This window comes from Oncorhynchus nerka, linkage group LG8 (assembly GCF_034236695.1).
Source record: "Oncorhynchus nerka isolate Pitt River linkage group LG8, Oner_Uvic_2.0, whole genome shotgun sequence".
Classification (NCBI taxonomy): Eukaryota; Metazoa; Chordata; class Actinopteri; order Salmoniformes; family Salmonidae; genus Oncorhynchus; species Oncorhynchus nerka.
This window is the reverse complement of record NC_088403.1, coordinates 39,625,111-39,652,651: the sequence shown is the minus strand read 5'-3', so window position 1 is coordinate 39,652,651 and position 27,541 is coordinate 39,625,111. Positions and strand designations below refer to the sequence as shown.

General features: G+C 46.0%; 1 protein-coding gene across 2 annotated transcripts in view; it reads right to left on the bottom strand.

The window, feature by feature from the left end:
• The window catches only part of sepsecs (Sep (O-phosphoserine) tRNA:Sec (selenocysteine) tRNA synthase), a 33,749-nt gene extending 14,548 nt beyond the window's left edge, over positions 1 to 19,201 (bottom strand). The window contains exons 1-9 of one of the 2 annotated variants that reach the window (XM_029666390.2): positions 19,102 to 19,201; positions 18,599 to 18,723; positions 17,681 to 17,835; positions 17,434 to 17,552; positions 14,641 to 14,799; positions 11,774 to 11,927; positions 11,429 to 11,531; positions 9,927 to 10,056; positions 9,479 to 9,570 (exon numbers count right to left, since the gene is read on the bottom strand). In XM_029666390.2, coding sequence (XP_029522250.1) covers positions 9,479 to 9,570; positions 9,927 to 10,056; positions 11,429 to 11,531; positions 11,774 to 11,927; positions 14,641 to 14,799; positions 17,434 to 17,552; positions 17,681 to 17,835; positions 18,599 to 18,712 — 1,026 coding nt within the window. In that variant the 5' untranslated portion in view covers positions 18,713 to 18,723; positions 19,102 to 19,201. The remainder of the gene's footprint in view (positions 1 to 9,478; positions 9,571 to 9,926; positions 10,057 to 11,428; positions 11,532 to 11,773; positions 11,928 to 14,640; positions 14,800 to 17,433; positions 17,553 to 17,680; positions 17,836 to 18,598; positions 18,724 to 19,101) is intronic. The other variant, XM_029666388.2, reaches the window with a different exon arrangement.
• Positions 19,202 to 27,541: the final 8,340 nt, after the last annotated feature.

The window sequence follows — 27,541 nt, the reverse complement described above, 5'->3', positions numbered from 1 at the left end:
AATGTCAGACCTTTACAGTTTAGTTAGCAGACCTGGATAAGTCGGGGTGGGTAATGTAAATACCCACCCCGACTTATCGAAAAAAGTAAATATAACAACAGTTATGCAAGCCCAACCAGTCAAATAGGATACTGTAGATGTAGGCGCACAATAGGCCCAGCATCGTCCGGGTTAGGGGAGGGTTTGGTTGTGGTAGGCCGTCATTGTAAAATAAGAATTTGTTCTTAACTGAATTACCTAGTTAAATAAAGGTTAAATAAATATAAAAAGGAGCAATAGCTCTTAATCCATTGTAATTTACTGTAAGCAATATGGTTTATATGACAAAGATACATTTGTCCTCCATTTTTATTAAGCATTGCACTGTTGGTTGGGGTTTGTAAGTACGCATTTCACTGTGAGGTCTACACCTGTTGTATTCGGAGCACGTGACAAATACACTTTGATTTGATGATGTTGTTTGGCAAAAAAGGTTCATTAGAAACCTTGGAATCTGCTCTTTTTTTATAGGGTATAGCAATCAAAACGTCTCTCCTGCATGGACCTCTGTAGGATGATATGGAAGAAGAGCTTACTTGGAAAGCTCCATTCTTTTCTGTCAATGCACACAGCGCTGGTCATCAGTCTCTTCATTCTCAATTTTACAATTGATAATATTGACACCCATCACACGGTTATTAATTTAATCTCGTCTTTAGGCCACATCTATTAAAATACAGTTCCAGTCCAAAGTTTGGACACACCTACTCATTCAAGGGTTTCTCTTTATTTTTTACTATTTTCTACATTGTAGAATAATAGTGAAGAAATCGAAACTATGAAATAACACATATGGAATCATGTAGTAACCAAAAAAACAAAGATTCTTCAAAGTAGCCACCCTTTGCCTTGACAGTTTTGCACACTCTTGGCATTCTCTCAACCATTGTCAACTGGAATACTTTTCTAACAGTCTTGAAGGAGTTCCCACATATGCTGAGAACTTATTGGCTACTTTTCCTTCACTCTGCAGTCCAACTCATCCCAAACCATCTCAATTGGGTTCAGGTCGAGTGATTGTGGAGGCCAGGTCATCTGATGCAGCATTCCATCACTCTCCTTCTAGGTCAAATAGCCCTTACACAGCCTGGAGGTGTGTTGGGTCATTGTCCAGTTGAAAAACAAATGATAGTCCCACTAAGATGGGATGGTGTATCGCTGCAGAATGATGTGGTAGCCATGCTGGTTAAGTGTGCCTTGAATTCTAAATAAATCACAGACAGTGTCACCAGAAAAGCACACCCACACCATCACACCTCCATGCTTCACGGTGGGAACCACACATGCGGAGATCATCCGTTCACCTACTCTGCATCTCACAAAGATACAGCGGTTGGAACCAAAAACCTCTTATTTGGATTCATCAGACCAAAAGTACAGATTTTCACTGGTCTAATGTCCATTGCTCGTGTTTCTTGGCCCAAGCAAGTCTCTTCTTCTTATTGGTGTCCTTTAGTAGTGGTTTCATTGCATCAATTCGAACATGAAGGCCTGATTCACTCAGTCTCCTGTGAACAGTTGATTTTGCCACATGCCTTGACCACAGGAGGCTGGTGGCACCTTAATTGGGGAGACCGGGCTCGTGGTAATGACTGAAGCGGAATAAGTGGCATGGTATTAAATACATAAAACACATGGTTTCCAGGTGATTCATGCCATTCCATTTGCACTGTTCCGACCATTATTATGAGCCGTTCTCCCTTCAGCAGCCTCCTGTGGCCTTGACCTCTTTCTTCCCTCTCCCTCCAGAAGAAATCCTGCGACTAGTGATGTCTGGCTGCCCGACAACCTGCCCACTTGACTACATCCCCTGCTCCCCCTCCCATTCCTCATCAACTCATCCCTTGATCACTGGCTGTGTCCCTTCTGACTTCAAGTTGGCCCCTCCTCAAGAAACCAACTCGACCCCTGACGTCAAAATCTACATACCTTCTTTTCTTTCCAAAACAATTTAATGTGCTGTCTCTGACCAACTCTCTAGTTATCTCTCTCAGAACGATCTTCTTGACCCTAACTAGTCCCACTTCAAGGCAGATCACTCAACTGAGACTCCTCTCCTCTGTCACAGAGGCTCTCCGCACTGCCAAAGCTGACACTCTCTCCTCTGTTCTTATCCTCCTAGCTCTATCAACTGCCTTCGACACCGTGAACCATCAGATCCTCCTCTCCACCCTCTCAGGTTTGGGTGTCGCTCTGGATAAGAGCGTCTGCTAAATGACTTAAATGTAAATGTGTCTCAGGCTCTGCACACTCCTGGATTGCATTCTACCTGGCAGGTCGTTCCTACCTGGTGGCATGTGGAGGATTTGTGTCTGCACCACTTGCTCTCTCTACTGGTGTCCCCCAGGGCTCGGTTCTAGGCGCTCTCCTCTTTTCTCTTCACACAAAGTCACTCGGCCCTTCATATCCTCACATGGTCTCTCCTATCATTGCTATGCGGATGACACTTAACTATTTTTCTCCTCCCCCCCTTCTGACACTCAGGTGGGGACACGCATCTCTGTGTGCCTGGCAGACATCTCAGCTTGCCCAGGACCTAACCATCACACCATGGTGTCCCCCTTTGAGAGTGCAAAGAAACTTGGCGTGCCCTGAACAATACCATGTCGTTCTCTGCAAACATCAAAGCAGTGACTTGTTCCTTCAGGTTCATGCTCTACAACATCCGTAGAGTATGACCTTTCCTCACACAGGAAGCAGCATAGGTCCCAATCCAGGCACTTGTCATTGCCCATCTAAACTACTGCAACGCTGTTGGCTGGGCTCCCCGCTTGTGCCATCAAACCCCTGCAATTTATCTAGAATGCTGCATCCTGCTTGTTGTTCAATCTTCCTAAGTTCTTCCATGTCAACCTACTCCTCTGCACACTCCACTGGGTTCCAGTCAAAGCTTGCATCATCTTCGAGACCCTGATGCTTGCCTACGGAGCAGCAAGGGGAACTGCACACACTTACCTTCTGGCTGTGCTCAAACCCTACATCCCAGCCCAAGCACTCCATTCTGCTACCTCTGGTCTCTTGGCCCTCACACCCCTCAAAGCTCTTCTCTGTCCTGTTACCCCAATGGTGGAAGAAGCTTCCCCCTAAAGTCAGGACAGCGGAGTCCCTGCCCAACTTTCGAAAACATCTGAAACCCTACCTCATTGAAGAGTATCTTAAATAACTCTCACAGTGCATCCAATGCACAGCTCATCACCGTCTAACACCATCCCTACCGTGAAGCATAGTGGTGTCAGCAAACTGCCATGGGAATGGTTTTCAGTGGCAGGGACTGGGAGACTGGTAAGGATAGAGGGTACAATGAATGGAGCCAAGTACAGGAAAATTCTTGATGAGAACCTGCTTCAGAGTGCAAACGACCTTAGACTGGGGGCGAAGATGTGTGTTCCAACAGGACAATGACCCCAAGCATACAGCCAAAGCAATGCTGGAATGGCTTCAGAACAAGAATGTGAAAGTCATTGAGTGGCCCAGACAAAAGCCCAGACTTGAAATCCATTGAAAATCTGTGGAAAGTCTTGAAGATTGCTGTTCACTGCTGATCCTCACCTAGCTCTGGATAAGAGCGTCTGCTAAATGACTTAAATGTAATGTAAATGTAACTTAACAGTGCTTGAGAAAATATGCAATGATGAATGGGAGAAAATTACATTTACATTTAAGTCATTTAGCAGACGCTCTTATCCAGAGCGACTTACAAATTGGTGCATTATCCCACTACTGGACAGCACGGGGGATTTGACCTGCTTCGTTTCCGACCTGGGCCGGTTCACCCCTCCTTAGACAACCTGGTGGTCCCGGGCTCCCCCAGGAACACCATATCGATACCGAACTTAGCGTGGACACCCGTTCGACATAGTGTGCTGCAGCCCAGAGCTCCTCAGCTCACTTGATCCACCAACCTCAGCCTCCCAGTGACTTGGATTACAGGCACATGCCACCGCATGAACCTGAAGGAACAAAATCCCCAAATCCAGATGTGGAAAGCTGATACAGACATAACAGCTTTGAGTAGTCTTGGGTATCACCGCTAAAAGGTGCTTCTCCAAAGTATTGACTCAGGGGTTTGAATACTTATGTAAATAAGACATGGCTGTATTTCATTTTCAATAAATTTGCAGAAATATCAAAAAACATGTTTTCATTTCGTAATTATGGGGTATATGTGTGTAGATGGGTGAGAAAAAAATAATGTATTTAATCAATTTTGAATTCAGTTAAGGGTTATGAATAATTTTTGAAGGCACTGTACTTCCTCCAAGTTAGCTAACCACTGCAGCTAGCATTGACATAATTAAGTCACTATAGATTAGTTCCTATGAAACAGCTGCCTGTGTTAGCCAATAATGTCAATCTGCCGACTGCTGTTACTACATGCCGCACCCACTGCCATTGAGGCTACAAGCGCCGTCTCTGGCCCACACTCCAAGCACAGTAGGTGGCGGTAATGCACCAACGCTGAATGCCAACTGCCGAAAAACACCACAGAAGAAGGAGGCTGCTAGCTAGCTACACCGGTGTAGTGTCCTTTGCCTCCGCCAGCTGAGCACTGCTTTCCCACAGTTCTGTTAATGTTACGGCGAGGGAAGTAGCTAGCTATAGCATGATGCTTGGAATTGCGCATGGTGATCTTAGGCTTGTGTGCGTCTCCGCGGCCATAGAAACCCATTTCATGAAGCTCCCGACGAACAGTTCTTGTGCTGACGTTGCTTCCAGAGGCAGTTTTGAACTTGGTAGTGAGTGTTGCAGCCATGGACAGACATTTTTTACGCTCTACGGGGTTCAGCAATCCCATTCTATGAGCTTGTGTGGCCTACCACTTCGTGGCTGCACTTACCACTTCACAATAACAGCACTTACAGTTGACCGGGGCAGTTCTACCACGGCAGAAAGCTCTTCGGTATGGGCCATTCTACTGCCAATGTTTGTCTATGGAGAAGGCATGGCTGTGTGCTCTATTTTATACACCTGTCAGAAACGGGTGTGGCTGAAATAGCCGACTCCACAAATTTGTAGGAGTGTCCACATATTTTTGTAGTATCGCTAGCAGCCTCAATGGCAGTGGGCTTGGCATGTAGTAAGTGACACACGCGCGTACTGGGCGCAGCACGTTGTGGGCATGGCATGTAGTAAACAAGGTCTGCAGATTGACCCTTCTCGTGTCCACTGCTGAGGAAGTGCAGTGTCTTAGCTAACTATGTTGTGCTAGCTAGCGAACATGCTAACATTAGCTAGCTAAACATTTGGCTACGGACTGGCGCTGGCAGTATGGGACTATGGCGAGTGAATTAAATTGTTTCTTCATCATCTTGCTAGGTAGTTATCTAGCTGTGGCCATCTGGCAACGGTGTTCTACAAAATAGCAACATTAGCATAGTTAGCTAGTTAACGTTGGAATATAGACCATTAACTAAGCCAGTAATCTGTATATAATGACAAAATGCTCATGTCTCTGCCCTAACAATGGGAGTCGTTGTCCCAAAGGCAGGAAGGCAGGCAACAAGCTTAGGTCCAAAATAAGCCCACAGAAACGTATTTTGTACAGATTTTGGCGAGACTGAAACCTCTCACTTTGCCTCTTCCTCTCTGACTAAGAAACTCACGCGGATATGCATTGCCAAACGACGCTACTGACTCCTTCTGGTTTGGAGTATATTAACAATGACTTCAAGGTCTTTGCTGTATGAACACAAAAAAAGAGATTGACTTCTGACACTCAGGGGGTGCTAAGTATTGTTGGCAGGCAAACGTTTGATAATCTTACTGGTGTGTCTGATCTTTTATGGTAACGCCTAGAGTCTCTGTACTGCCCATTCATATTCATTTAAGACCATCATAAAAAGTATTCCCAATTACAGCTATTTAGTTGCAAATACACTACCCTATTCTCGGTCATGGGAATAATGCTCCAAAAGACTGGTAATAAAGACATGGTGATAAAAGGGCCTCCAGAGTGGCGCAGCGGCCTAAAGCACTGCATTGCAGTGTTGTGGCTTCACTATAACCTGGGGTTCGATCACAACCGGCCGTGACCAGGAGTCCCATAGGGCGGTGCACAATTGGCCCAGCGTCGTCCGGGTTAGGGGAGGGTTTGGCCGGGGGGCTTTACTTGGCTCATCACGCTCTAGCGACTCCTTGTGGTGCGCCTGCAGGCTGACTTTGGTCGTCAGTTGAACAGTGTTTCCTCCGACACATATGTGCGGCTGGCTTCCGGGTTAAGCGAGCAGTGTGTTAAGAAAGTGCAGCTTGGCAGGGTCCTGTTTCGGAGGCGCATGTCTCTCGACCTTCGCCTCTCCCGAGTTCGCACAGGAGTTGCAGCGATGGGACAAGACTAACTACCAATTGGATATCACAAAACTGGGGAGAAAAGGGGGTAAATATATTTTGTTATTTAAGTGAGTCTTATCCAAAACTGAGTTTTGCGAGACTTGTGGTCATGACTGTGTCACAATGTAAATGAAGGTTGGGTTGGTTTCAATCCTGCCCACATACTGACAGCTGACATGAAAATTGTCTCATTTACATTTTGTAACTTATTGATGGTCCCCAACTAGCCCAGGAGATCCAAAGTCAAACCAACTTTGCCACGGTTGCTCACTAGCAGGCTGAAGGTAATTGCAACAAAAGTACACCTTGACTTGAGGTTTGCAAAATCCCTCTGGTGGCTGAGTTGACCCAATTTTAAGAAATGCCATTGACTTGTGGAGAAAACGTTTAACGTCTTTGATAAGCTGATGAGGACATTTTTACAGGAACTGCCACCTGGTGATGTTAGCATAGGGCTAACATGTGCCAGGTTTTCTGATGGGGTCAGCTACAACGTAGCGTTCTATCCCGTGACACTATGCAGACTAATTGGCTAATACTTCAAGTTAACCTTACTCTTTTTCTAATGTTGGCAAGATGTTTTTTTGGATGTCTTTTCACACCGAATGCTAACCAAGATTGTTGAATCAGCAAAGTCAGCCAACCACTGGGAATGGTGCGGAACACAAACCCTGGGACTGTGGGCGATGGTCTGTAGGGGACACACATTAGTCCTGTGTGTCTCCTACTTTACAGTGCTCACTTCCTAAGCTAAAGGTATACCAGCTCTTAATAATGAGAAAGAGTCCTTTTATGACAAATTATTCAAAGCTGTTGAATCGCAAGGGTATGCTATGAAATCAGTAAGCTGCAGATGGTATTAACGGGCGTGTTCAACATTGCAGCCGACTTTGAAGGAGAGTCAAGACTGACTGATCTACAAAAGATCTTCTCATTATTATTTGTAGATCAGTCAGTCAGTCACAATTGATCCATGATACGGCTTTGATTCGTTCTAACACGGCCATAATCTGGTTCAGACATTTAAAAAAATTATGATCAGGATCAATTGAAATCAATCAACTCTGGCAGTGTCGGGTCATGTGGTGGCAAGAGGTATTTCCTGGGAGGATTTGAGCAAACATTAATCTGATAGCATTTTGGTCATTGTATGGCATACCATAGGAATCAACATTTCATGGTGACACAGAAGAACCATGTTAGAAGTAACCAAATGCTGTCTGGGGAGACCAGCGCACCATTGCCAGTGCAAAATACAAGAGCTTAAACTCAGCAAAAAAAGAAACGTTCTCTCACTGTCAACTGCGTTTATTTTCAGCAAACTTAACAAGAGTAAATATTTGTATGAACATAAGATTCAACAACTGAGACAAACTGAACAAGTTCCACAGACATGTCGCTAAACAGAAATGGAATAATGTGTCCGTGAACAAAGGGCGGGGGGGGGATCAAAATCAAAAGTAACAGTCAGTATCTGGTGTGGCCACCAGCTGCATTAAGTACTGCAGTGCATCTCCTCCTCATGGACTGCACCAGATTTGCCAGTTCTTGCTCTGAGATGTTACCCCACTCTTCCACCAAGGCTCCTGCAAGTTCCCGGACATTTCTGGGGGGAATGGCCCTAGCCTTCACTCTCCGATCCAACAGGTCCCAGACGTGCTCAATGGATTGAGATCCGGGCTCTTCACTGGCCATGGCAGAACACTGACATTCTGTCTTGCAAGAAATCACACACAGAACAAGCAATATAGCTGGTGGCATTGTCATGCTGGAGGGTCATGTCAGGATGAGCCTGCAGGAAGGGTACCACATGAGGGAGGAGTATGTCTTCCCTGTAACTGTCATTGCAGGCAACAATCTCAGTCCGATGATGCTGTGACACACTGCCCCAGACCATGACGGACCCTCCACCGCCAAATCGATCCCGCGCCAGAGTACAGGCCTCGGTGTAATGCTCATTCCTTCGGCGATAAACGCAAATTCGACCATCACCCCTGGTGAGACAAAACCGCGACGCGTCAGTGAAGAACACTTTTGCCAGTCCTGTCTGGTTCAGTGACGGTGGGTTTGTGCCCATAGGCAACGTTGTTGCCGGTGATGTCTGGTGAGGACTTGCCTTACAACAGGCCTACAAGTCCTCAGTCCTGCCTCTCTCAGCCTATTGCGGACAGTCTGAGCACTGATGGAGGGATTGTGCGTTCGTTCCTGGTGTGTTCCTGGTGTAACTCAGGCAGTTGTTCTTGCTATCCTGTACCTGTCCTGCAGTTGTGATGCAGTTGCAGTTGTTCCACGTTGTCTGCCATTGCGAGGACGATCAGCTGTCCATCCTGTCTCCCTGTAGCGCTGTATTAGGCGTCTCACAGTACAGACATTACAATTTATTTCCCTGGCCACATAAGCAGTCCTCATGCCTCCTTGTAGCATGCCTAAGGCACGTTCACGCAGATGAGCAGGGACCCTGGACATCTTTCTTTTGGTGTTTTTCAGAGTACGTAGAAAGGCCTCTTTAGTGTCTTAAGTTTTCATAACTGTGACCTTAATTGCCTACCGTTTGTAATCTGTTAGTGTCTTAACGACCATTCCACAAGTGCATGTTCATTAATTGTTTATGATTCATTGAACAAGCATGGGAAACAGTGTTTAAACCCTTTACAATGAAGATCTGGGAAGTTATTTTGATTTTTACGAATTATCTTTGAAAGATATGGTCCTGAAAAAGGGACGTTTCTTTTTTTGCTGAGTTTATTTTTATCCCTTTTGCAAGTCTGATTTTCCACATATATTGCCTAGGAGTGTCTGGGAATGGTGTAGTAAATTACACGTTTTAGTATACTGTATTGTTAGCTCTATTTTAGTAAATGGAGCCAACAAGGGACTATTTTGGAAACTCCTCTCCTTCACTTGAATGGATTTCTCCTTGCTGTCGCCCTCCCCCTCTACGTACATTTTATTTTTATCTCTGGAGTTTACATGTAGAGAACACACAGTGCTGACAACGGGTAGCGGCTGACTTACACCCTTGTTGTACTAAGATGTTTCACTAAATTAAAATACATGCTAATCAGTTTCACTTTATTTCCAAAACTGAATGAATATTAAATTAGGCCCCAACCTTCTGCTCTGCCAGGAGTTTCCTGTAGCCGCTGGCTCCCAGGGTGAGCAGGGTGATGAGCACATCTAGGGAGGGTGAGGCTGATGCGCGACCTGGAAACGGAGGGAAGTCAGTGTAATACTAAAGGGGACAGACAAACACTCTCGAATCTGAACCCTTCCTAGGATTCTATCGATGTCTATCATAGTTGAAGTGTACCTATGATGAAAATTACAGGCCTCTCATCTTTTTAAGTGGGAGAACTTCCACAATTGGTGGCTGACTAAATACTTTTTTGCCCCACTGTACATAATACACACACAGAAATACAACCACTGATGGCTGGCAGAACAATTACACTACATGATAACAAACTAGTAACTAATCCAGATAATGGCAACTTTACACAAACAGGTTGCAGCTCTGGTTCAAACGCATATGGCCCTTAGGAATTTTAAACAGCACTAACCTGGATACATTCTGCTGATCTCCTGAATGAAAGACTCATTGAAACCTGCAATTATGGCACCACCTACTGGAACCATGAAGTTTTTGTCCAGGCTTTGTACAAAGGCATCGATTCTTCCAACACGAGCTCCCTAATGAGATTATAGAAAAAAAAAAACTTTGCTAGGTATAAAAATAATATACAGTGCATTTGGAAAGTATTCAAACCCCATCCTTTTATCCACATTCTGTTACATTACAGCCTTATTCTAAAATGTATTACATAATTTGATTCCCTCAGTAATCTACACACAATACCCCATCATGATAAAGCAAAAACTGTTTTTTAATGTATGCAAATGTATTAAAAATAAAAACTGAAAAACCTAATTTACATAAGTATTCAGACCCTTTGTCATGAGACTCGAAATTGAGCTCAGGTGCATCCTGTTTCCATTGATCATCCTTGAGATGTTCTACAACTTGGAGTCCACCTGTGGTAAATTCAATTGATTGGACATGATTTGGAAAGGCACACACCTGTCTATATAAGGTCCCACAGTTGACAGTTCATGTCAGAGAAAAAAACAAGCCATGAGGTCAAAGGAATTGTCTGTAGAGCTCTGAGACAGGATTGTGTGGAGGCACCGATCTGGGGAAGGGTACCAAAAAAATTCTGCAGCATTGAAGGTCCCTAAGCACACAGTCAAGACAACACAGCAGTGGCTTCGGGACAATGTCTCTGATGCTCCAGATAATCAACTAGTCTAAAGGAAAGTTTTATTGCTTCTTTAAATCATAACAACAGTTTCCAGCTGTGCTAACATAATTGCAAAAGGGTTTTCTAATAATCAATTAGCCTTTTAAAATGATAAAACTTGGATTAGCTAACACAACGTGCCATTGGAACACAGGAGTGACGATTGCTGATAAATGGGTCTCCGTACGCCTTTTCCGTAAAAAAAATCTGACGTTTCCAGCTACAATAGTCATTTGTCGCTGTATTTCAGAACAATTTGGTGTTATTTTAATGGACAAAATGTTTTACTTTTCTTTCAAAAACATGGGCATTTATAAGTGAACCCAAACTTTTGGGGTGGGGTGGCAGGTAGCCTAGTGGTTAGAGCGTTGGGCCAGTAACCGAAAGGTTGCTAGATCGAAACCCCGAGCTGACAAGGTAAAAATCTGTCATTCTGCCCCTGAACAAGGCAGTTTACCCACTGTTCCTAGGCCGTCATTGTAAACAAGAATTTGTTCTCAACTGACTTTAACTGCCTACATATTATGTAAATGTAATTTTTTTTTCTTCACATTTATGAAGAATAAAAAAACTATCTTTAAAAAAAAAAAAAAAAAATTTTTTAAAATTAATCTAAAAATGTCCATTTAGGATATTGTGTAGACTGATGAGGGGGAAAAAATATTTAATACATTTTAGAATAAGGCTGCCGAATAAAATTTAACACATTTTGAAAAAAATCAAGGGGTCTGAATACTTTTTGGGGGGGGATTATGAGTTGGTACCTGCTGAATAAGGTGCATACACTTGGATGACTGCACTCCATAAGCATTGTTGACAACATGGGGGATATCATATTTGGCAGACATAGTGGCTAGCTCCTCCAATCTGCAAGAACAGAGAAAAGTCATCAATAATGCCCTCGTACTCTTGACCTAACATACTTCTACATTACTCCAGTGTATGTTTGTCAATATCATGAATTAGATATAATAAACAACATGCAGATTACACAAATAACATTTGTTTTAAGTCATACCATTTATTATAGCACATGATAATTGGACATGCACATCTACCTTTCACAGCTCTACTAAACCATGATTGGATGGCTTGAGGACAAGGCATACCTGTCGGGAACACGTGGGGCAAAGCAAGAAGTAGTGGAGTGGATGCAAAGGATGTTCTCTGCTCCCAGCTCTTGCACCTTACGTTCCACAGCTTCCATATCTGTTCTCAGCTCATCACCCTCCAAAATGTTCTCAACCACCACTGGTTCAAACCCTGTCCATGGTTACAAGGAGCAAGAGAGTTGTCAATGTTGGGGTTGCCTCATGGTGAACTACACTGGGGCAGCGCAAAAACAGTAGGTTTTTAGCTGCCACAGTGGATGCATGAATTGAGCAAGAGAGCAAGATACTTGATCAAGCATTCACAGGCGTGAGCTGTGAGTAGGGTTGCAAAAAGGTCGGAAACTTTCCGGAAATTTTCCATGGGGAGTTAAGCCCGGGAATTTAGCTTAAATTCGTCAAAAACGTTTGCTCATAATAGTGAACCTTTTTTGTGGGATATACATAAGGCTTGCGGCATATTTTGGTTAAACTATCACCAAGTCAATGGAATTGCAACCCTCTGCATGCACAGTGCACTCTTCCATCACATGTACAGCTGATTCTCAAGATCTTGCACACTAATGAGATTCTATTGAGCTCACACTACTACACTGTCTGAGCCAAGGACAACATACTTTCTGGTAAATTTGGATTAAAATACTGGGTGGGGTGAATATATTGTATATGACATACATGATTTTTTGTTAACTAGTAAATAGTAGCCTACAGTAATGTGTGTTTAAATCATTTCTAACAATTTATGCTAGTTCGTTTTTGCTACCATGTGGGTTTTTAGCTTGCTTGAGCCTGCTAACTGAGGAGTGTTAATTCACCCGTTTCCATACATGTTTCATTTTAAAACATTTATCAAACAAAGGAAATGTTTAATCTAACTGCTTAACAGTTAATCTGTACATGGAATTGTATTTGTTGTTTTTTTACTCATTTTTTTTCTATTCTTTACAGGAAAATGTCACGGGCACTATCTGATGTGTAGAGACATTTCACTGCAGCTAATGTAGAAGGAAAAGCTGTGTACATTTGCAAATACTGTGCCAAATCATATGTGAAGAATGCAACAAAGATGCAAAATCATCTGGCCAAGTGCATAAAGTTCCCTCAGTGCTCACAACAAGCAACCTCTGACAAAAGTCCCTCTACTTCTACTCAAGATGAAAATGATGAATCAGACACCTTATCGATAGCAACAGCTCATGGCTCAAGGACATCATGGCACTGAAAACAATGGATACACTTCAGGAGAGACAAGGAAATGGTTAGTTATGTGTAGGGTCATCAAGTTACAGCAGCAATCTACCTCATCAAGCAAAGTGAGAAGAATAAGAGCACCACATTGAAGCTGCCCAGCAACACCCGCTGGGGTGGTGTTGTAATCATGTTTGACAGTCTCCTGGATATCACAGTCGGTCGATATGTACAGCCCCATTAAGAGGATCCTCCTGGATGATGTATTTCGGGAGAGAGTGGTAGCAGCCTGAAACTCTTGAAACCTATAGCAGTAGCCATTGCACGGATTGAGGGAGACAATTCCATCCTGTCTGATGTTCAGACTCTGCTTCTGAATGTAAAGAGAAGAAATCCATACTGCCCTGCCCACTTCACTGTTGCTCCAAGCAGAGGAAACTGCAGTTCTGAAATACATCAGAAAGCGTGAAGACTTCTGCCTGAAGCCCATACACACCGCAGTGTACATGTTGGACCCCAAGTATGCTGGCAAGAGCATCCTGTCTGGTGCAGAGATCAACAAGGTCTATGGTGTCATCACTACCGTGTCTCGCCACCTTGGCCTGGATGGTTCTTGGCAGTCTGGCGAAGTACACTTCCAAACAAGGGCTTTGGGATGGAGATGCAATATGGCAGTCGTGCCAACATCTCATCAGCCACCTGGTGGAAGGGACTTTGTGGATCTGAGGCTCTTTCCATGTTGCCTCCGCAACTAGTCCATGTTTGGAAACACACACACCAAAGCACACAACAGGCTGACCAATACAAGGGTTGAAAAATTGGTGGCAATCCGGGCAAATTTGAGGCTTTTTGAGCCTGACAATGAGCCATCCTCAACAAGGTTAGAAAATGACAGTGAAGATGAGGCCTCAGAGTCTGATGTTCAAGAAGTGGACATTGAGGTGGTCCAGGGAGAAGACATGGAAGCCTGAGAGGAAGACAACCAAAGCTTTAGTTTCTAGACTATCATTTTGCAGCTTTATGTTGAAAATGTTTCTGGGAGATGAGATGGATCATTGGGGATCACTCAATATTCCCTTTCTTTTGTTGTTCTGTGAAATTATCCCATGTGAAGAGTCAACTTTTATTTCTATTGGAAGGATTTAATCATTTGCAATAATGTCTACTTATAATAAGGTAAAAGGTTTATGTTTCTGTCTCCATATGATATGGTAAATATATCCAATGCAAAAAACATCTAAATTGAAATAGTATTCATATTAATTTGCATATATTTCCATTAATAACCCATATATTCCAGTTAATTCCCATATATTCCCATGGAAAGTTTCCACCAAAATTTGCAACCCTAGCCGTGAGACTTATTCTTGAAATTAGAAACCAAGAGTAATTTTGTGCTGAGCAGGGCGAGTCTCTAATTGACCCATGCTGCTCATGCCCAGGTTTCATTGTAATTAATAGGAGCATGTCACACTCTGCAAAAGTTAGACCCTACACGTCGAGTATATGCATGTTAAGCAGCTCTTAGAAAAGAGAAGTAATTTTTTCAAACCCAACTGAACTGATAGGTAAATCTATTGCAAGAATAACAAATCAGAGCATGAATGTAGAGTACAATAAACTGTTGATGGATAGTTTTAAGAGCAGAACATACTTTCATGTTAATGTTAGTGCCTAACCTGCAGTGATCATGGCTTTGAAACAGGACTTCTGGTCAATGCGGGGCCAGATGATGTAGCGCCCCTTTGGTCTCTTGTGGCGAAGTGTTAGGAAGCACAGTGTCAGGCTCATCCCTGTTGCCATTGGAACTACGAAACAACTGGTCACACTTCGCACACCTGCAAACACACACAATTAAGTGATAATGCCAGAGAAGCCGGTGTTGAGGATATATTGGCATGGTTTGTTTTTGTTGGCCGGCAAACCGTGCCAATATATCCTCCAAACACTGGCTTTGAGGGCATTATTACTTTAATACAACAGGTCTCCAACATATTCAAACAATTATTTACATAACATTATTTTGATGAATTTATTGATACTATTTCATACTTCCACAAGATATAGTCCTGGCACAAATCTAGGGTTGCTACCCATGCCGGCTGGTCGTTCGTTCTAATAGGTTACCAGAGACGAGACCGTTGTTAAGCAACCAAGTCATTCGTTCTAAATTTTCCGTTGCCATGATGGCTGACAACGTTCTAATTCCTTGCTTGCTAGCTAGCCAACTTTGGCTATGACAGTCACGTCTAACAAAAAAGCCAGAACAGCAGCAAAGGTGCTGCATTCACGTTTAAGTGGTTTTCTATAGATTTTTTGGGGATACCTCCATAACAATGAGCTAATGTGAGATTTTGCCTGGCATAGAATATTGGCTCTCTTAGATCGAGAGAAAGATGAACGGAGCAAAGTACAGGGAGATCCTTGATGAAAACCTGCCCCAGAGCACTCAGGACATCAGAATGGGGCGAAGTTCACCTTCCAACAGGACAATGACCCTAAGCACACAGCCACAATAACGCATGAGTGGCTTCGGGACAAGTCTCTGAATTTCCTTCAGTGGCCCAGCCAGAGCCCGGACATCTCTGGAGACCTGAAAATAGCTGTGCAGTGACACCCCCCATCCAACCTGACAGAGCTTGAGAGGATCTGTATTTTTATTTATTTTTTAACTGAGAGGATTTGCAGAGAATGGGAAAACTCCCCAAATATAGCTGTGCCAAGCTTGTAGCGTCATATCCAAGAAGACTTGAGGCTGTAATCGCTGCCAAAGTTGCTTCCACAAAGTAATGAGTAAAGGGTCTGAATACTGTTTTTGCTTTGTCATTATGGGTGGTATGGTGTCTAAATTGATGAGGGGGAAAAAACAATTATCATCCATTTTAGAATAAGGCTGTAACGTAACAAAATGTGGAAAAAGTCAAGGGGTCTGAATAATTTCCGAATGCACTGTAGGTGCAGATAAAAGAAAATAAATTATTCTATAGATATTTAAAATCGATACTGCAATTTTATGACGATTTGATGTTCCAAACATATTGATCTGTATATGTCTACTGCAGCAAGTCATGGAAATAAATGTGCTGAAAACATGTTTGCTCACTACTTAAAAAGAAGATGGAGAACAAGCTATAGGACACTAAAGAGGCCTTTCTACTGACTCTAAAAAACACCAAAAGAAAGATGCCCAGGGTCCCTGCTCATCTGTGTGAACGTGCCTTAGGCATGCTGCAAGGAGGCATGAGGACTACAGATGTGGCCAGGGCAATACATTTCAATGTCCGTACTGAGAGGTGCCTAAGACAGTGCAGCAGGGAGACAGGACGGACATCTGATCGTCCTCGCAGTGGCAGACCATGTGTAACAACACCTGCACAGGATCGGTACATCCGAACATGACACCTGCAGGACAGGTACAGGATGGCAACAACAACTGCCCGAGTTACACCAGGAATGCACAATCCCTCCATCAGTGCTCAGACTGTCCGCAATAGGCTGAGAGAGGCTGGACTGAGGGCTTGTAGGCCTGTTGTAAGGCAGGTCCTCACCGGACATCACTGGCAACAACTTCGCCTACGGGCACAAACCCACCATTGCTGGACCAAATAGGAATTGCAAAAAGTGCTCTTCACTGACGAGTCACGGTTTTGTCTCACCAGGGGTGATGGTCGGATTTGCATTTCTCGTTGAAGGAATGAGCGTAACACCAAGGCCTGTACTCTGGAGTGGGATCGATTTGGAGGTGGAGGGTCTGTCATGGTCTGGGGCAGTGTGTCACAGCATCATCGGACTGAGCTTGTTGTCATTGCAGGCAATCTCAGCCCTGTGCGTTACAGGGAAGACATCCTCCTCCCTCAAGTGGTACCCTTACCGCAGGCTCATCCTGACATGACCGTCCAGCATGACAATGCCACCAGCCATACTGCTCATACCGTGCGTGATTTCCTGCAAGACAGGAATGTCAGTGTTCTGCCATGGCCAGCAAAGAGCCTGGATCTCAATCCCATTGAGCACATCTGGGACTTGTTGGATCGGAGGGTGAGGGCTAGGTGCCTTGGTGGAAGAGTGGGGCAACATCTCACAGCAAGAACTGGCAAATCTGGTACAGTCCATGAGGAGGAGATGCACTGCAGTACTTTATGCAGCTGGTGGCCACACCAGATACGGACTGTTACTGTTACTTTTGACCCCACCTTTGTTCAGGGACACATTCCATTTCTGTTAGTCACATGTCTGTGGAACTTGTTCAGTTTATGTCTCAGTTACTGAATCTTGTTATGTTCATACAAATGTTTACACATGTTAAGAGTTTATAATAATCATACTATTAAAAATTAAATAAACAAATAGATACTTGGGAGTGAAAGTATCGATATAATATTGTCCAAAATAATATTGTGATATGTTGGCATACTATCGATTTTTTCCCCCATCAATTTATCAGTAGGCTGAATGGAAACTTAGTTACACACCTGAAAGTTTTAAAATATCCAGCACAACTGAATTAGTCAGCTTGTTCAGCAGACTGGAACCTGTAGCCTTGGGTTGAATTGCAGCAATGTCCCCAGATCGTCCTATCCCATGGATTAACCTGTGTAAAGCAATAAACACAGATCTCATGATCATGACATGCGTGACAAAACTGAAGGCTACTTGGAATTTAGCAAAGCTAAAGTAAATTTGTCTATTTTGAAAATGCTCCAAGTAACAGCTGATAACCTGTAATGTCGTCGGGCCACCAGACTAGAGGCCACTCTGCCCTCTCTCTCGCCAACGCCACAATTTCCCAAGAAGTTGTTGCTGTCCATCACAGCCAGTTCATTCAGGAAAAGTTCTATTGTGCTCTCGCTCCATCCCTCCTCAGGACATTTGCCCTATAAGGTACAGTGAGTATACGCAACAAGGTACATGCTTCAGCCACAACACCTGAATTATGTAGGCTAAATAGAACTGTAAACAAATGTATGTGTAGTATCCATCTAAGTTATGGTTGTTGTGCACTCCATCTCCATTCACATCATGGATGTAATCATTAGTCCAAACTGTTGCGTTATGCAATAAAAATGAGTTTCTATTGGATACATTTAGATAGGTCCCTCATTTGTTTCTGCTTGGTTCCATTACGTCTTGCAACGGAAATCGTTTAAGAACCAAAAGTTGGTAAGTAAACAGAAAGAAACGGGGAGGGACCTACCTGAATTTGTCCAATACTAGTAGTGCCATCGAACATTCAAGCTGCTGTACAGACTATGGAGCTCTAGTCTAGAGGAGCCAGTTAAATCGGGTTTGAGAGCATTTTTAAACACTCTACATTTTTTGACAAATAGGTGTAATTGTTGCAATAGCTTGTGAGTGGACAACATATACTATCATCCTAAATTGACATGTTAGATTTTTTTGTCTTAATATCTTAATTTAGGATGATAGTAAAATTAAGCAAATTAACACATTTGTTCAATAATCACATACGTCTTAGTATTAACCATTTAAATATTTTTTTTCTTCTATTTTTTAAATGCTCTTAAACAGAATTTAACCAGGCGCTCTAGACTAGGTCGTCAATAGGGTCTGTGCAGCAGGATGAACGTTTGACGTCCCTATTCAGATAATTCTAAGGTCTGTAAAATCGGATAATACCTGTTCCAAAAGCAGTCTAATCAGTTGCTCATGACTGCGACGTGCCTGTGACCCCTGGCGAATGTATGATGGCGACACAATCTTCTCACTTATGGAAAAGTTTTCACTATTCATCTCAACAATTGCTGTCAAATAGATGTGTAGATTAACATACGCAATTCGTCAGTATACACTTGTACTTTAGGGAACGTGTTCCTCACGAAACTCAAGTACCAAGTACAACCTGCGTCTAACGTTATGCTACGACTAGCTTGTCGAGCAACTAGCCATTTAAATGACCATTTACATTATCTGTAAATCAAACGTGTTAATATAAATGGTGACTTAAATGGCTAGTAGCGGGACGAAGCTATGCGACGACTAATCCAGAATCTGGGTGTAGTGTGAAGAACGAGTGGTTTATTCAGTTCAAATGACGAATCCAAGTGACGCTCAGCACCGTTTCTGAAAATCTTGATTTGGCTACTGGTTATTGTAGCGTTTATCCTTTTAATCTGCTTTACCTTTCTTTCTGTTTTCACTGTCACGAACCAGTCGCTAGAGATCTCCTTCTCTGTCAATGACACTATAAAAAAAGTACTTCCGGTTCACATAATTTCGGAAACATCCTAAATAAAGTCCCATGTAATGTAGAAAACATTTATTGTCGAAACATTAACAATGATTCATATTTGTTCATATTTAAGTGACATTTGTTTTACATGTGATATTTAAACATGTTCCAATGTCAAATAAATGGCCACAATGCAAATCACTGTATATGGAATATATTGGTTTATAGAGCAAAAAGTATTATTGGTGCTGCAGTTAAAGTTGTGAATACTCAGTAGGGTCTGTGGAATTTATAAATGGTGTTATGTCATGGCGGACTGAGGTCTAAATACCCAGAAACACTTTGTTCTCCATCCACTTCATTCGTGCAATACACTTGGACCGCCACTCAGTCGCGTGTGCGAACGTCGCAAAATACTGTAGCGACCCGCACAGACAGCTGTGTGTTATGTGCTAGGCTAGGAGGTGGTTGTGTTGTACTGACCAGTACCCGGTGTTCGCGGGGTCCGACATGTCAATCAACCTGCTATCTGCCAATCACGGGAATGCCTGGAATGTTCTGATGCCGGGCATCCTGGTGGTTGGCGGAGTGGCGTGGAGGGGGGGTTGGGCATTGGAAGTTAAGACCAGGTTCAGCCTTTGTTCTCTCTCTCTTACATCTGGGCTTCACAAGAGAAGGTCACGGTTGGATTGTGGGTTATCTGTCATCTATTTGGCGTGTGCTACGGCCCAAACAGTAGCCTGTGTAAAGTTGGTTCAATAAACCGTCAATTCGCAAACTCAAGCCTCTGTCTGGACAATTGTTCATTTATGATCTAGTCAGGTCATTACATTGGTGTCAGAAGTGGGATGAGTGCTTCGTCGAGTGTATTTCGCGCGGATTCTGGTGGGCGGACCGAAGTGGCGACGTCGACGCGGCGTGACGAGGAATCTGGGGCTCAGGATGTAAACAAACATGGCGGCGCCCAGTTCCCGGCTGCGTCCGTATCTGTTAAGACCCCGAAGTATTCCGGTAAGGCGGATTGGGAAGCTTTTCATGCTCAGTTTGAACTGTTAGCTCATTTTAGGGGGTGGTCGGATGAAGAAAGGGCACTGCAGTTGGCTTTATGCCTCACGGATGAAGCTCTGTCCTGTTTGATATTGATTAGCCCCGAGGACAGGCATGATTATGGTGCTCTAGTGGGAGCACTGAGGAGCGCTATGGACAGTGTGTACAGCCCGGGCTACTGCGCTCCGAACTGAGGAATAGACGCAGGCAGCCTGGAGAGCCTCTACGGGTGCTAGCTAATGACATTGAGAGCCTCTCTCGGCGGGCATATGCTCACATGCCCCCTCCGTGCAGAGCGAGCTAGCACGGGAGCAGTTCATACAGGCGCTCTCCCTACGGAGCTGCGCATACAGACCCAGCTGGCTCATCCTGAGTCATTGCAGACAGCCTTGGAGATGGCTTTGGAGAGGGAGCTGGTGTGGGCTGGGGCTTCAGCTGGGGCTTTGGTGGGGGTGCAGGGAGACACACCCTCTGTGCGAGCTGGGGGCAGAGCAGCCCGGAGCCGGAAAAGCCTGCTTGGGTGGCCGAAATGACAGAACTCATTCGGGCTGTGTCGCTACAGGCGGCACGAAACACAAGCCCTGGTCCCAGGGTCTGCTGGGGTTGTGGCCAGCCAGGCCATCTGCGCCGAGATTGCCCCATGTCCCCCAGAGCTCAGGGAAACGGCTCGGGGTCCGCATAGACCGGGTAGTGCGGACCCCTGGCTTTCTATCCCAACCACCATCATCTTCAGGAGGAGCCCACCGGCACAGACGGGGAAGCAAGGCTCCACTTCCCCCAGAAGCAGACGAGGGCAAGCGGAGGGAGCCTGTTGTTGTGGTGGGCCGGACCTGTGTTGGGGACTTTTGTCATGTCCCTGTCACTGTGGAGGGGTGCCCTGCTCCGCCCTGGTGGACACTGGGTCCACAGTAACCCTGGTGAGGCCAGATATTGTGCCAGGTTGGACTCAGTGTGAGCCTACAACTGTGCAGCTCCGCACAGTCACAGGTGAGCTGGCACCCATGAAAGGGAAGGGAATAATGACTCTGACAGTAGGGGCAGGACTGTGCGTCATCCTGTGTGGGTGGCGGCTGTGCAGGACCCTTGTATCCTGGGGTTGGACTTTCTTAGGAGCACAGGCTGCCAGTTAGACCTAAATAGGGGCACACTGAGCTTCCAGGGAGGGACGGAAGTCACCATGGCCCCCCCTAATGTCACATTCACTCAACCCAACAAACCCTTTACTCCAACAGTTAAAGCAGCAGAGACTCATGGCTGCGCCCCCTCCCCCACAGCTGTGTGTGACTTTTCCCCAGTCCCCCTGTCACCTACGGCGGTGTGTTACATTCCCCCAGCTACCTCCATGACACAGCCCTCTGTGAGCCCGGGCCGCACCCCCAGCCCAGCTACCCCAGATGGGAGAGGAGAGGACACTGTCTGCAGTGAGGGAGATATGGGGGAGGAACTGTGTTGGTCTTGACCCTGAGCAGCAGGAACGGTTGTGGCAGTTGCTGTTTGAATTCAGAGACAGCTTTGCGTTGAGTGAGGAAGAGGTGGGTCAGACTCTTCTGGTGCAGCATGAGATCGACACAGGTGATGCTCGACCCATCAAGATGCGTCCCCGCCGTATCCCGCTGGCACGCCAGGAGGCGGCAGACAAGGCTGTGTTGGAGATGCAGCGGGCAGACTTCATTGAGCCCTCAGACAGCCCCTGGGCGGCGCCAGTCGTCATGGTTCCGAAGAAGGGGGCAAGCTGAGGTTCTGTGCGGACTACAGGCGGCTGAATGAGGTAACCAGGAAGGACTCATACCCCATACCACGTATCGATGAGTCGCTGGACCTGGTTAGGGGTCCTCCTGGTTCTCCTCACTAGACCTCCGCAGTGGCTACTGGCAGGTGCCCCTCTCCCCAGAGGCCAGAGCCAAAACTGCGTTCTCCACTAACAGAGGACACTGGCAGTTCAAGGTCCTGTGCTTTGGCCTGTGCAACGCTCCAGCTACTTTTGAGCGTTTGATGGACAGGGTGCTGGATGGCATCCCCGACAGCAGTGTCTGGTATACCTCGATGACATCCTGGCCCATGGCAGCTCCTTCCAGTCAGCCCTGGGGGCGCTACGGCGTGTGCTGGAGAGGGTGGCTGCCGCAGGTCTGAAGCTCCACCCCGAGAAGTGCCACTTCATGAGGAGAGAGTGTCCTTCTTGGGCCACCGAGTGGGGAAGGAGGGGATCAGCACCATGGAGGACAAGGTAGGGGCTGTCAGAGACTGGCCCACCCCCACCGACCAGCGTCAGCTGAAGAGCTTCCTGGGCCTGGCCTCGTACTACAGGAGGTTTGTACGGGGCTTCTCAAGCGTTGCTGCTCCACTGAACCGCCTGCTGCCGAAGGACAAGGCTTTCACTTGGACAGTGGAGTGTGAGGAGGCGTTCAACACCCTCAAACGTGCACTGATTGAGGCCCCCGTGCTCGCCCCCCCTGACCTCACCTTGCCCTTTATCCTGGACACAGACACGAGCAATGTGGGCATGGGTGGGGTGCTGGCCCAGGTGGGGCCAGAGGGGGAGAGAGTGGTGGCGTACTTCAGCAAAACATTTGACAAACATGAGCGCCGCTACTGTGTCACCCGGCGGGAGCTCTTGGCTGTTGTGGCTTCCGTCAAACACTTCAAGTACTACCTGGGTGGTCTGCCCTTTACTGTAAGGACTGACCACTCTGCTCTCCAGTGGCTCATGTCTTTCAGAGAGCCAGAGGGGCAGGTGGCACGCTGGTTGGAGGAGCTTCAGCCGTATGACTTCACGGTGGTGCACAGGGCAGGGGCACGCCACTCCAACGCCGACGCCATGTCCCGTCGGCCCTGTACTGCAGACGGCTGCCGCCACTGTGAACGGAGAGAGGGACGGGGAGAGAGAGCTGCGGGCAGAGGAGGGTGTCTGTGCCACAGTGTGTCGGGCGAGCGGGCCTGTCTGCTGTGAGCTGCAGACTGTCGACGTGGCTGAATGGCGGCAGCAGCAGGGACGGGACACAGACCTACAGCCAGTGCTACAGTGGGTAGAGGCGCAGGTGAGGCCACCATGGGAAGAGGTGACAGCGCTCTCACTCGCGACCAAGGGTTGTGGTCGAAGTTTGAGAGACTGCGGCTGGCTGATGGCGTGCTACAGCGGGCATGGAAGGAGTCAGCTACGGGAGAGGAGAGGTGGCAGGTGGTGGTCCCAAAAGCATTGCGGGAGGCTGTGCTCCAGAGTACTCATGGGGGGTGGGGACTGGACACTTTGGGGTCACAAAAACACTGCGCCGTCTCCGTCAGGGCTTCTACTGGGGCAGCACAAGAGGGATGTGGAGGACTTTTGTCGCCGCTGTGACAACTGCACAGCGAGAAAGGGCCCCCAGGCCGCTCTCATGCTCAGCTCCAACAGTTCCCAGTGGGGGCTCCCATGGAGAGGGTGGGAGTGGATGTAGTTGGGCCGTTCCCACCCACAGACAGTGGAAACCGCTGGGTGCTCACGGCCATGGACTATTTCACAAAATGGCCCGAGGCCTATGCTCTGCCTGACCAGGAGGCAGAGACCATCGTCGACGCCCTGACAGCGGGGATGTTCAGCAGGTTTGGAGCTGCAGAGTCCATCCACAGCGACCAAGGCAGAAACTTTGAGTCCCGTGTGTTCGCCACCATGTGTGAGAGGCTGGGTATGCACAAGACCCGCACTACTCCTCTCCATCCTCAAAGTGATGGCCTTGTGGAGCGCTTCAACAAAACGCTTGGACAGCAGCTGGCCATCGTCTCTTCCAAACACCAGCGTGACTGGGACAAGCACCTGCCTATGGTCCTCATGGCATGCCGCTCCGCTGTCCAAGACTCCACCTCCTGCACGCCTGCCCTCCTCATGCTGGGGAGAGAGATCCGCACCCCTGCGGAGATGGCGTTTGGTCGGCCCCTGGATAGCCCTCATGTTCCTCCGGGGCCGGAGTATGCCCGGAGACTCCAGGACCGCCTGGAGACAGCCCACACCTTCGCCAGAGAGCAGCTGGTGAATGCAGGTGTGAGGCAGAAAGGAACTATGACGTGCACACCCGGGAAGGCACTTTGTGGCTGGGGAGCTGGTCTGGGTCTACAGCCCCTAAGGAAAAAAAGGCAGATGCCCCAAGTTGGACAGTCACTGGGTGGGACCCTGCAGTGTCCTGGAGAGGGTAGGGGAGGTTGTGTACCGGGTGCAGCTTCCTCCCAGGGGAGAAAGGTGGCACTGCACCGGGACAGGTTAGCCCCATACAGAGGGGCCTCTTCTCCCCAAACCCCAGGAACCCCCACAATTCCCCTCTCTGGCAATGACATTCTCCAGGCACCCACCCTCAGGTGCCGCAGACAAGGCTCCAGACAGCCCACTCCCCCTGTCTCCCCCTGTGTCACCGCGTGGTTCCCCAGAACCACGGACTGTATTACCCGTTCCCGCTTCCTTGTCCCCCATATCCCTGCCTTCATCCCCTGGTTCCCAGAGGGGCACTCTGCGACCATCACGGCCACGCAGGCAAAGGAGACCTCCGGGTCGCTTCAGAGACTTTGTTTGTTCCCTCGGGGACGAGGGACTTTGTGGTGGGGGGGCTGTGTAGCGACCCGCACAGACAGCTGTGTGTTATGTGCTAGGCTAGGAGGTGGTTGTGTTGTACTGACCAGTACCCGGTGTTCGCGGGGTCCGACATGTCAATCAACCTGCTATCTGCCAATCACGGGAATGCCTGGAATGTTCTGATGCCGGGCATCCTGGTGGTTGGCGGAGTGGCGTGGAGGGGGGGTTGGGCATTGGAAGTTAAGACCAGGTTCAGCCTTTGTTCTCTCTCTCTTACATCTGGGCTTCACAAGAGAAGGTCACGGTTGGATTGTGGGTTATCTGTCATCTATTTGGCGTGTGCTACGGCCCAAACAGTAGCCTGTGTAAAGTTGGTTCAATAAACCGTCAATTCGCAAACTCAAGCCTCTGTCTGGACAATTGTTCATTTATGATCTAGTCAGGTCATTACAATACATTTAGAAATCCATGTTATTCAATTATTGTGTGCCAAGGAGAGTCTGGTTGCCAAGGGCTAAAATAGAACTCCTTTCTATTTCTGACGCAGATCGTGCTGCAAGTCCTGCCTCTCCCATCTCCTCATTGGTTTATAGAAGCAGGTACCCACGTGCCATCTCCTCATTGGTTATACCCACATGGGTGATTGAAAGACTAAATGTTTTGCCGGTAGTCATGGTAATACTATGAAAGTTTAGATGCCAAACACCATATAAATCCAAAGATGAAAAAGCCTGGAAGGAGGAGAGATGACTAGAAACATTTCGGTTGGCCGTTTATGTGTGGATTAATTGGCGGAGTAGAGGAGCTCGAGCATTTCAGGTAAAATAACAACTCAATGTTTATATCCCAGGACAAATTAGCTAGCAACAGCAAGCTAGCTAAATAGGACAAATTAACATTAGCTAGCAAGTGCAAGCTAACTAGCTAAATTGCCATTCATGTTTAATGCTTTTCTACCTGTCCCCACATTTATGTAATTGGTTCAGAGTTTGTTTTGCTATTTTAACCAGCGTATCGTGATCGCGTTTGGGCTCTGTCGCAGCTGGTGGCGACCCATGGGGTGGTACACAATTGGTCCAGCATTGTCCAGGTTAGGGTAGGGTTCGGCCGGCAGGGATGTGCTTGTCCCATTGCACACTAGTTGACAAGGTCTGACACATTGGTGCTTCTGTGTTCAGTGGGCATTGTGTCAAGAAGCAGTGCGGCATGGTTGGGTTGTATTTCGGAGGACGCACGGCTCTCGACCTTTGCATCTCCCCATTCCGTACGGGAGTTGCAGTGATGAGACAATACAACACACTGTAGGCCTATACATATTGGGTTATGTAAAAAAAAACATTCATTTACAATTTAAACATAATGAATGTCAACCAGGCTATGGGTACAGTCACCAATTTTGTAAAATGTGTCGGTTAAAGTTCATGGTCAAACACACTCTAGGATACATTAATTTGTTTCAATTAAATATTTCATAAAATTTGTCAGTAAAAAATGTATGGTCTGACATTGTCATTTCAATCTCTCATCAAATAAATCCATTAAATTAGTGATGGGCACCGATATGGAAAATCTATGTCGATATCAGTAGCATTTTTCGATTCGATATTGATGTTTAAATATAATTTCATTATTAAGCATATAGCTTAATGTCATCAGTCTGCTGTATCGGTCAAGCTTAAAACCTTAACTTCTTTCAACTAAGTAATTTACTCTCCGATAACGCATGTAAAACAGTCTCGCATGCCAATGTGAAAAAGCTAATTTACATTGCCCTCTCATAAGACTACTTTAGAGAACAAGCACACAAACACAACTGCTACTGTTTTCTAAAAGGTCGAAGCAGAGGATTAAACTTCTGGACCCTGCTTCTCGGGGGTGCACATAGGCATACCAATGAGAACTTTAAAAATATCTACCACTTCTTTCTGAGTGGGTGGAGTAGAAAGTGTTGCTGAGCATATTAACCACAGTCCACCATGAAATTACACTATATAGATTCTACAGATCCTACTGTGTACTCCCTACCCCACTTGTACATCGGCACAAATAATAGTTTTTTCTCCATAAGCCAATGTGTTATGCAAATACAGTAATTTGTATTGTGTCCAATGTAATGGGTGAAGTAAAAGGTCAGCAACACTTCAAATCAAATCAAATTTTATTTGTCACATGCACATGGTTAGCAGATGTTAATGCGAGTGTAGCGAAATGCTTGTGCTTCTAGTTCCGACAATGCAGTGATAACCAACAAGTAATCTAACTAACAATTCTAAAACTACTGTCTTATACACAGTGTAAGGGGATAAAGAATATGTACATAAGGATATATGAATGAGTGATGGTACAGAGCAGCAAACAGTAGATGGTATCGAGTACAGTATATACATATGAGATGAGTATGTAGACAAAGTAAACAAAGTGGCATAGTTAAAGTGGCTAGTGATACATGTATTACATAAGGATGCAGTCGATGATGTAGAGTACAGTATATACGTATGCATATGAGATGAATAATGTAGGGTAAGTAACATTATATAAGGTAGCATTGTTTAAAGTGGCTAGTGATATATTTACATCATTTCCCATCAATTCCCATTATTAAAGTGGCTGGAGTTGGGTCAGTGTCAATGACAGTGTGTAGGCAGCAGCCACTCAATGGTGGCTGTTTAACAGTCTGATAGCCTTGAGATAGAAGCTGTTTTTCAGTCTCTCAGTCCCAGCTTTGATGCACCTGTACTGACCTCGCCTTCTGGATGATAGCGGGGTGAACAGGCAGTGGTTCGGTGGTTGATGTCCTTGATGATCTTTA